At 51.2% G+C, this 11,221-nt stretch overlaps 1 protein-coding gene across 1 annotated transcript; it reads right to left on the bottom strand.

Moving 5' to 3' along the window:
• Nucleotides 1-8,361: 8,361 nt before the first annotated feature.
• On the bottom strand, nucleotides 8,362-10,977 carry FPOAC1_012895 (uncharacterized protein; the record flags this gene model as incomplete). Its single annotated transcript, XM_044857238.1, has 1 exon — nucleotides 8,362-10,977. The coding sequence occupies one exon, from the start codon at nucleotides 10,975-10,977 to the stop codon at nucleotides 8,362-8,364; it is 2,616 nt and encodes an 871-aa protein (XP_044701421.1).
• Nucleotides 10,978-11,221: the final 244 nt, after the last annotated feature.

Genomic DNA, 11,221 nt, shown 5'->3' with positions numbered 1-11,221 from the left:
TATAGTAAGAAGGCTCGTGTTGACGAGTACAACTACGAGCACCTCATCCGCTTGAAGCACCCAGCAATCAAAGCCATGGCGAAGAACATTGGTAATGGTGCTGACAAGGCAACATCGGAACAAGCTGGTAACCTGGCTGGCCAGTTTCCGGTATGTATTGGTGCTCGTCTCATGCTAACCCAGAATATCTGGCAACCAGCAGGCCTAGTCAATGGCGCCCGAGGAACAGTATATGACATCGGTTGGGCCTCTGGTGCTGATGCACATCGTGACCCGCCATGTGCCATCATGATGGTGATGGATAAGTATGCCGGGCCGTCATATTTAACCACAGACGACGGGCGCGAGGTAGTACCCATACTCCCAGTAAAGCGAGACTTCTTTCTGGGGACATCCGCGTGTACACGAAAGCAGTTCCCCCTTATGGTATCATATGCCATTACGGTTCATAAGTCACAGAGCATCACAGTGGACAAGATGGTGACGGATCTGTCTGAACGGGACTTCCAGACAGGGCTCAGCTATGTTGCAGTCTCCAGGGTCAAGATGTTAGACGGGTTAATGATCGATGCCCCATTTGAACGGGCATCTCTCCACTATGAGAAGCTACCTGATGGCAAGTATAGTTCTATAATGTTATTCACGCTTGAGGCTCTATAAGTCCTAACAGATTAGCAGGTGTTTTGATGAAAGTCCGGGACCAGGACCGGCGCAAGCAACAGCAACTTGACCGGCCACTATTCCAACCTGTTTTTTCTTGATGACGTCGCTATAGTACACAGAGAGTTCGAAAAAATGTCACGCATAGAGATACATCCTTCGGACTGTATTACACCCTCCCCACCGCTGGTGAGGGTGTCAGCATATTTTATTGTTTATGAGGACTTTCTTTTGGAAAGGAATCTTAGCAAGCGATGATTGCTAACCATTACTTTTTGTCGCACTGGATGTGCTTAAAATGGCTTGAAGGTCGAGTTATTTATAATAAAGTAGCAGTAGTAAGTTGATTGGTTCTATCTTCTGTGTGGGATATTCCATCCCACAGATTTTATTTTAAATCTCCTTGCTTTATTACTAAGGGCTGTTGTTCTTGAGGCTCGTTGGGACTATGCCTGGCCTGTGACAAGTGTAAGCCTTAAAAATGATGCTATCTATGAGTGTGAGTGGCGTAAATATATGGGTTATATAACTACAGGGTGACTAATCATCCTGTTGGGTCGTAACACTTATAGCGCTGTTACGGTAACCAATCGTAACAATACACTGCGAGTTATCTCGGATATTAATACAGAGTGCAAAAGATCAGTCGCCATCTTCACTAAGTTCCTCGCCTTTTGTCAAGACTCATTCCCATTCACCGCCTCCTGAGGAGCCTGATGCTTTTGAGGCTCCACAGAAGTCGTATGGAGGCAGCTGGGTTGCCTATTTCGCCGATGAACTCCTGGCTGGAGGATCTTCCGCAGTGACGACCTCGCTACAAAACACAACAACGGGTAACCAGAGAAACTCGACAAAGGGAAATCCTGCAATGATAAGGCATCAATGATGGACCCGATGTTGATGTTAACCGACACTAAGGAATTAGTCATCCAAAATCTCGAAGTTACCTTACTTGTACGCCTCATTCAGTTCCTGATGCCTGTGTAGCTGTTCTCTCTTTGTGTGCTCGCTTCTGTTTGTGCTTATTTATTATCCTCTTGAACATTGTTCAACTTTATCAAGGCGGTAATCTAGCTTATAAAGTACACTACTCTATGATAAGAAATGTAACGCTTGAATCACTGCCGCGCAGTGATCTTGTTGGATTGGACTGGACTGGATTTTGAGGTCGGATCCAGTCCAGTCCAATGCAAAGGGCTGGGGGCTCCAGGAGCGCCAATGCAAATCCAATTCTCCAAATGGATTAGGAGTATTCCGCATTTTGCGAAAAGAGTCACCGCGAGATTTACTGGGGGATCGATCCTTGTTCAATGCTGCGGTACCTATGTATTTGGCATCAATTACGCTGGTTACCGCAAGCCATCCTGAGTGGTATTGTCCTCATCCAGAAAACCCTCTTGCTCGACGGTCTGAAGGTCCTCATTACCCATTCTAATTTCAGATCCCTCCCCGCCGTGCCGAGTCCCCTGCAGATCAGACTCCCCTTCTAGTCTCCCGATGTTAATATCCTCAAAAGTATTCTGTGCAGGTGGGCCGAACCAGGATCGGAGGCACTCGCTGGCTTCAATGATATCTATCTTAAGCCTCGACCGCCGGTCGGAAAGCAGTATCTTGGCGCTGCCGAATAGCCGCTCGCATTCATCTGACATTGATGGAACGGCCAGGACATCCAGAGCCATACGGGCTAGATCCGGCTGCGTATAGTAGCGATCGTTCCAGTAACGGATAGGGTCAAAGGTTTCGTCCTCACCAAGCCGGATAACATCTGTTTCGAGGAACTGATCGAGCAAGTCGACGGCTGGAGGGTCGGTTGCTAGGGCCTCGTGACGAAGCTTCAGTCGTTTATGGCTCTTGACCGCCACAAAGGCCTTCTCCTTTCTAACCGGAGCAGGCAAAGTTGGGCAGAACGAAGCGGAAACTGACGTATGCTTTGTAGAATGTCTTCCCCGATACTCTTCTAGCCAGAGCCCCCTGACAAGCTTCGTAACGCTCGGGATCCATGACTTCTTTTCTTCATCTGTCCAAGTCTCGATGTACCACTGGTTTTTGAGAGTCGGATTCAGCGCAATAGCAGCATAATATGCCGGTGTCTCATCCGCTTTCTTGAAGTACTCCTCCGCCTTACGCCAGGAAGCTTCCGCTGAAGCGGCAAGAAATGCGAAGTCTTCAGCTTCAGCATCAACAGTTCCTCGATTGGTGTTCCTTCGAACAGCCTCCTTATGGAGTTCTTCGAATTTAATCTTGGCCTGCTGGATCTCATTTAGTAGCCAGTCAAGTGTCTGAAAGTGATCCGCTAGTGTTGAAAGCCTGCCTTCCGTAGAGAGGGTTCCGTCATAGAACGTCTCCAGCTGATCATGAAGGTGTGCAAGCTCGTCCCACTGCTGCTCAGACAGGCGGTCTTCGGTGAGGCTTTTCTGGCTCTGGCCAGCCTCATACTGGTCACAGAAGACTTGAATTCGCTCCTTGACGTTAAGAGCTCTACCGATCGAGGTGAAGTATGAATTCCAGCGTGTCTGCTGGCTTTGGATAAGCTTGGCTAACTATTAGTTCTGACTATGGGTTTATGGAGGGCGTAAACTCACCTCTAAGCCATCAAACTCAGACAGTTCTCCCCCACAAACAATTGATCTGAAAAACTGACGGCGCTGAGGACTGGCTCGTATGTATTTGATGATACTGTGAAGCCTTCCGATGGCGCCGCGCTTCCGCCAGAGCTCCTGGATTCGCTTCATATCACCTTCCCTGTACGCAGCGTCTAGATCTTTGCAGACTTTTTCGGCGTCCTTTCCGATAAGGAAAGCCTGCGCGCAGAGATTCACAATGTGCCCGAAGCACCGGAGGCGTCTGCGTTTTCGCTGCTTATCTGACATCCTTGGGTAGACAGCGCGCAGTACAAAGTCAACGCAAACATCGTTGGCCGATGCGTTATCGGACATGAAATAGCCAACTCGGTCCGTAATCTTATAATCTTTGATGACCTGCAACAGGACATCGGCGATGTTCTCCCCTGAGTGTTCCCCTTCCACTTCGCGTAGTGCCAAGACAGCAGTTCGACGCAGCCCAGATTTGTCGATGAAATGTGCTGCTACTCCAAGCACTGCGAGGTAGTTCGGCGACGTCCACAGATCAAAGGACAGCGAAATGGAACTCCGACTGTCGAGCATATCCTGCCGCAGTCTCTCTTTCCTCACCTCGAACATATTCATCACCCACTGGCGAATGGTCGACGCTGCCTTTGGAAGGAGATCAGCTAGGGGTGGGAATAGATAGAAGAGGAGGTCGCGAAAGTAGTCATTCTCGATCTGGAAGAAGGCGATATGGCAACAGACTAGCCAGCGGACTAGGAGTTCCTTGAACCGATCTAAGCGGCGGGAGAAGACGATCGATTTCATGTACTGGTAATCGGATATCGAGGGCTGGCTCGAGTCCACCGAGTCTCCTCGAAAGGACTTGAGTTCTCCAGTCGTCTTGTCGATATGATGTTTCAGGTGGAGATGATCAAGTGCCGTAGAATTGCCATTTGAGACTGCTGGAAGTTCTTGTTGACGACGCTGTTTCTCGCAGAGGTAGCAGTACCATACCCGTTTCCGATCTCTCTTTGACTGTAGATCCTCACCGTATAGCCAGATCACCGACGTGCGTTTCTTTGTTGATCTAGGGCCTCTTGCGATCACAGAACAGCGAGTATATTGCTCGCCCTGAAGCTTGAACTCATCTGGCTGGATCAGGGCGTCCGGATCGCGACTACCGGTATTGTTGATCGATTCTGGAGCGAGAACAACATTATCTGATTCTGAAGACCTATTAGAAGAACGAGAGAAGAAGTGGGTGATTGTTGGTGCGGCCATTCTGGGACGTCAATTACATTGTTGGCCAAATGGTAAAGGGCATGTTATCGGGTTTGTGCTTCTGCATATTATGTAGGCAAACGGACGTCTCACCTTCGCGCTGCATTACTGACTTGGTTTGCCGATGGGACTTGACGGATTTAGCATCGTGGAGACCAATCAACACCACACGGAAACAATGTGCCTGAAACAAAGAGTGGGGTCCGGGCTCGCCTCTTTCCTAATTAGGAATGGTCCATTGGCGCTCCAGGAGGCTCCAGACCTCTCGATCCAGTCCAGTCCAAATTTCTGAAACTGTGAATCCAGTCCAGCCAAATCCACTCCATCCAAATCCACTCCAATGCTAGTCCAGTCCAACAAGATCACTGGTATTGTCCTCATCCAGAAAACCCTCTTGCTCGACGGTCTGAAGGTCCTCATTACCCATTCTAATTTCAGATCCCTCCCCGCCGTGCCGAGTCCCCTGCAGATCAGACTCCCCTTCTAGTCTCCCGATGTTAATATCCTCAAAAGTATTCTGTGCAGGTGGGCCGAACCAGGATCGGAGGCACTCGCTGGCTTCAATGATATCTATCTTAAGCCTCGACCGCCGGTCGGAAAGCAGTATCTTGGCGCTGCCGAATAGCCGCTCGCATTCATCTGACATTGATGGAACGGCCAGGACATCCAGAGCCATACGGGCTAGATCCGGCTGCGTATAGTAGCGATCGTTCCAGTAACGGATAGGGTCAAAGGTTTCGTCCTCACCAAGCCGGATAACATCTGTTTCGAGGAACTGATCGAGCAAGTCGACGGCTGGAGGGTCGGTTGCTAGGGCCTCGTGACGAAGCTTCAGTCGTTTATGGCTCTTGACCGCCACAAAGGCCTTCTCCTTTCTAACCGGAGCAGGCAAAGTTGGGCAGAACGAAGCGGAAACTGACGTATGCTTTGTAGAATGTCTTCCCCGATACTCTTCTAGCCAGAGCCCCCTGACAAGCTTCGTAACGCTCGGGATCCATGACTTCTTTTCTTCATCTGTCCAAGTCTCGATGTACCACTGGTTTTTGAGAGCAGGGTTCGGATCAATTCAACGAGCATCAACCATCAATCAACGGGCGTCAGAGATGTTTCAATATCTATCAATCAATTTCATTACTCGCCAAGACATATCAATTCAACGAGATGGCATCAACGTTGATGAAGTTGATGTTTGTTGACGGCGGACTGCAGGGTAGGTGGGCGGACCGAGGCAAGATATTTCGCGCGCAACGAGACGCGTCGTTGACGCGTTCGCCAACAGCAACCACCTGACGAAATGCAGAGCTCGGCCACCATTGCTCCATCATCCACACCGTCAACGCCTTTGCGAAGCAAATCAGCCTCCCCTCATCCCCACGCTCATGATGCCAACTTTACAGGTTCTGACCCCCTGGACCTTACTGACGAGGATCATGATTTCGTCTTCGAACGATTCAAAGGCTACACCCTCAGTGAACGCAGGTCATCTACAAGACAATGGGTATGGAAGTTCGGCTTCGATATCTCAAAGGCGGGCAACAGTGCCACATGGGTCTGCGGCTTTTGCGTTAAGAAGCGAGACCTTCGACCCTCACACTACGACGCTCGAAACCTCAGCAACGTTGAGCTACATCTCTCGAGCTTCCACAACGTGCGCAACGCGAGCGCGAAGCGAACCGTACCGAATACTCTGAAACGTCCACATGACATGGCGGATCAGATGTCGGTCGTTTCGTTCTTTGGCCTCGACGTCAACGACGCGAATCAGCAAGCTATGGCGAATCGACTGGTTGCCTCTTTCAACAAGGAGGAGTTCCAACGCAAGATGGTCAAGTGGATGGTCAGCGCCAACCTGCCCTTCCGCACCGCGCAACATCCCTTTCTTCGCGAAGTCCTCGAGTATCTCAGCCCTTCGGTCGGCATCCAACGCGCGCACATCAGCGACAAGAGCGTGCGGGCGATTGCGTTTCGCGAATACGAGAAAAACAAGGGGCTGGTAGCCAAGACGCTTCAGGAGAGCCCTGGTCAAGTTCATCTTGCTTTTGATGGCTGGACTTCAACAAACGGCCTCTCACTCTATGGTGTCAGTGCCGTATATCGCGACCGACAGGCACAACCCCACAAAATTGTGCTTGGTCTGCCTGAAATGGATGGCAGGCATACTGAGAAGAATATCGCCGCTGCGGTTCTCGAAGTCATCAGCTCCTACGATATCGAGAAGAAGATCGGATATTTCACTGTCGACAATGCATCGAACAACGATACGGCTTTGGCGGAAATCGGGGATGCCCTGGGCTTTCATTGGCCAGAGCGCAGAGTTCGCTGCCTGGGTCATGTTATAAATTTGGTTGTAAAGGCCCTTCTTTTCGGCCAAGATTATGAGTCTTTCGAGCGGGATGTTAACGATGGCCTGCTTACTGTGCAGCGCGAACACGAGCAGTGGAGGAAGAGAGGACCCGTTGGGAAGCTTCACAACTTCTGTCAAGAAGTCAATCGGTCAGACCTATGGACGAGGAAGCTTATCTCGGCCCAGGAGCACCGCATTCGAGAGGCAGCAGAAGACTCTGGGTTCAAAGCCCATAAACCAGTTAAGGTTGTCACCGACAATGCCACCCGATGGCTTTCGCAATTCTACATGATGCAACGCGCGCTTCGACTAAAGCCTTTTTACGATACCTTCATATTCGAGGCTAGGGCACATTTCAACTCTGAGAACCGAACAAGATGCGGCAACTTGAGGAAGGGCGTCAGAGAACCCTACTTTCTCCAGGAAGGCAATAGGCTGGAAGAGAGTGATTGGGAGGCAATACAAGCTCTCCATGACATCCTTCTCAATTTTGAGCTTGTCATCAAATCCCTGCAGGGCGACTCCCAGTCTCGCGAGAAACAGCGAAGCCTTGGCGAGGAAGCCATTGACCAGATTCATGGCGCAAGTTGGGAAATCCTTGATGCATATGAGTTTCTCCTCGACGGCCTCGAGACTGCGAAGGGCATCGTGGCAGGTCTTCCTGAAGGTGATCATTTGGTCGTGAACGTCAACAATGCGTGGAAGAAGCTCGATTCCTACTACGCGAAGGTGGGTGAATCACCATTGATCTACGCTGCCGCGGTTCTGAATCCTGGGAAACGTTGGGACGCTTTCGACGGGTGGTACGAAGATCACCCCAACTGGATCGACGCAGCGAGGCAACAGGTGTACCGCCTATGGCGTGAACAGTACAAAGATTTGCCGATTGACGCTGAAGACGTCCTCGAGCCGCCTAGGAAAGCCCTTCGTCTTTCGACCAACAAATTCACAAACTTCAAAAAAGCAAAGGCGAGACGTCAGCGGGCAAACGTCAGCCTCCTTGTCACCATGTGCGTCGCCAGCGGCAACTGGAGCCGGATGAGTTTGAACTATGGGAGCATGATCACGCTGCAGGCGATAAGCATGTGGAGGACCCGCGTCTTTACTGGCACAAGAGAAGGCAAAAATACCCTCGGCTATCACGCATGGCTCTAGATCTACACACTGTACTTCCCATGAGTGCTGAGGTCGAGCGTCTGTTTAGCGTCACCGGTCACATGGTGGTTCCTCTGCGCAACCGACTGCATGCCGATACTCTTTCACTCTGTCAGACCATCCGGAGCTGGTACCACGCTGGTGTGATCCAGGATCTTGATCCAATGTTGAAGTGGACGGGCAACATGATACCAGATGTCGAAGAATCTGAGGATTAACAGCTAGAGGCTTGGCTTGTCAGCAAATATGGGTGCAACACCTATCAACGGATACCAACATCTATCAATCAATGTCGTTTGTTTATCAACTTCTATCAATCAACCCACCTGTCATTACGTAATCATCTATTATCTATCAACGAGGTGTTATATTGATGCTCGTTGAATTGATCCGAACCCTGAAATCGTCATCTTCATCCTCCCCATCCAATGTCGACTCTTTAAATGCACCGTTCAAATACCGACGGGCTATGGCGATCGCAATCTGCCTCCATGAACTGATACCTAACGTCACGCCTAATAATCGCCTGCTGTGCCGTTGGATGATTCGACGGACCCGGTCTGATGTCCACTTCCGCTCCTGCACCCAGCTCTGGAACCCAATATCATCGGCGTTCGCGGGGTTATCGGGGTCATGCGGGTTCTCTGTACTACCTCCGCTGTTATCATCGTCTTCTTCATGCATGCCGCCGCCATTCTGACTGTGCCTCTCCAATGCCGCTCGTCTTGCCTCCCTCTCCTCTACGATACTGCCTTCTGCCTTGCGTACCACTTCATCCGGCCACATGAACGGGCTGCGGATACCGGCATCTTTGACGATACCCTGAACCTGCTGCCAAAATGGCAAAACCAACCATAAATACCACACCAATAACTCTCCCACGGCATGCGGTAAATACCGGTGAACCACCTTGGCCTGACCCGTCAACCGGAATCCCTTGTGATATAACGTGACCACGCACATCATGCCGTTGTGCGCCAATATGTTCCTGACCCCTCCATTCATGGTGTTCTGGTGCCGGATGCCCGACATCTCGGGTATCCGTGCTGGCTGGCTCATCATGTACATCAACATGAACATTCGTTCCATGAACCCGTTGAATGTCTGGCCATATGACTGTACCGCCCGGGCCTGGAATGGCTTTCCGTCCCTTCTGCCGTTGTCGATCCACACCTTGCGTCGTGCCTGGCCCTGCCCGTCCGGTTGTGTATCGGTGATCTGGTTCATCACCCAATTCTTACCTCTCTTTACCCACTCGCGGTTCCGTTCATCGGTCAAAAATGAATACCCCATCCGGTCCTCACTGTGATCGTCCTCCACCTCCTTCCACGGGATTCGCGGTAACTGGTCCACGTCTTCCACCATCGTCAACGTCGCTAAATGCTCCCTCGCCTCCCTCGTCAATGCATGCAACATCTCGGTCAACGCGGCCATCCGGAACCGTGTCTTTCTATACGTGATATGGTCGCCATCCCAATCCACGGTTCCGCCTGCTGGCGTGTTGAACCGAATATACATGCCGTACGTGCGTGCCTCGTATATCCAATCCATCGGCGTCGGCTCGGCGTATGTCTCCTTCGATGTCACCGTCATGAACCTCTGCACCTTCTCACGCACGATCCGGAACATGCTGGTCGCCTCCTCCTCGGCCTCTTCCTCACCTAAACCCTTCTCCTGCTGTAATCGGGCCACCTCTTCCTTCCTCTCCCGATACGACTGATACACGACCATGGCCCGCGCTACTTTGATCACGGCTGAATACATGGGCGTGTAATCCATCACATCCATCCATCCACCGTCTTTGCGGATGCCCAGCACGGCCAACCCACTGATAATACCACTGCGGTATTCACCTGCCGTTAACCTGTGATCCAACAATGCCATAACGACCTGCAGCGTCAACTCGTCCACGCGCTCCTCATCTAATGGATTGGCTTCGGGGTCTTCAACATACTCCTCTATTAACTCCGTCAACTCGTCCATCGTATCCCCCTGTCGTTTCGTTAATCGGAACCCGGGCCTCTCGTTGTCCTCCATGGTCTCGGCACGGTATACATAACATATCAACTTGACCCAAACTGCTGTGTACCGTGCCCACGTGTCTTCTTCGACTCGGTTGTCGAATGGCCGCCGCGGCTTCTTGTCTACCTCCTTCCGTTGTACTTCGAATAATGCCTGGCTGCCGACCGTGCTGGGCGTGGCTGTAATCCGTGCCTGCAACATGACCCGCATGATACTGTCCTGGATCAACTGTAAAACATGCTCTTCTTCGCCGACCGGGTCTGTCAACTGTCTCATGGCTTCCGGATCTAAACCCTGCAAATGGTCGGCCCATCCTACACGCTCTAACCACGCGTTCGCATCTGTCTTTGCGTCGGCGGCTTTGATGCACTCTCTATCCTCTCGCTCGAACTGCTCTTGCTTCTGCTCCATGGCACGCACCGTCCGCTCCATCATGGCGGCCTCATCGGCCGTCTGGGTGGCCGGCGCCCCAAACCCGACCTCGAACCAACTACTGGCCGGCCCGTTGCTGAAAAACCGCTGGCTTTGGACGCCGGTGCGCCATGGGACCAGCTGGGCCTGTATCCTCCGCGTTTGCTGACTTCCGCCTCTCCCGCGCGGGTTACTCCAACCGTGTTCCTTACGGTAATGCTCCTGCATGCCTCGCGGGGTGCCAACTACGGTCCAACACCCTTCCTCGCCACAACCTAAGTTATCGGGGACCGGCGGGTGGATATATGGGATCGGGTCGGTCGTCGGCGGTGGCGTTGGCCACGTTAACAACCCTCTTCTGTCATCAATCATGCCGGGCAAATCCCTGACTTGCTGGGTAATCTCTCTTCTGACTGCTGCTTTGATGCTCTTATGGTGCTTCTTTAAATGCGATTCAACCTCCTTGGTGACATATGCATAACGGCATACTGTACAAATCACAAATGGGTACTCGGTTAATTTAATAAATGGTAACATTGTGGCTGGATGTCTTTGGTTTTTATCTGATATGGATGGCTGGTTGTTTTTCTAACTATTTACTTATCCTCCTTGGACCCCTGTTAAACTTACCTCTGCTGTTGCTATGATACAAAACCTTAATTGTTGTCTGCCTCTTTACCCTTGCCTTGACCTCATGGATGACTAATGGCTACTGCTGAACCTTGGCTGTGTCTGATGACTAATGTGGCCTGCTGGATCCCGGTCTGTTAACTTCAATTGA

The sequence above is a fragment of the Fusarium poae genome, assembly GCF_019609905.1.
Source record: "Fusarium poae strain DAOMC 252244 chromosome Unknown contig_1, whole genome shotgun sequence".
Taxonomy (NCBI): domain Eukaryota; kingdom Fungi; phylum Ascomycota; class Sordariomycetes; order Hypocreales; family Nectriaceae; genus Fusarium; species Fusarium poae.
This window is presented reverse-complemented; position numbering and strand designations above follow the sequence as displayed.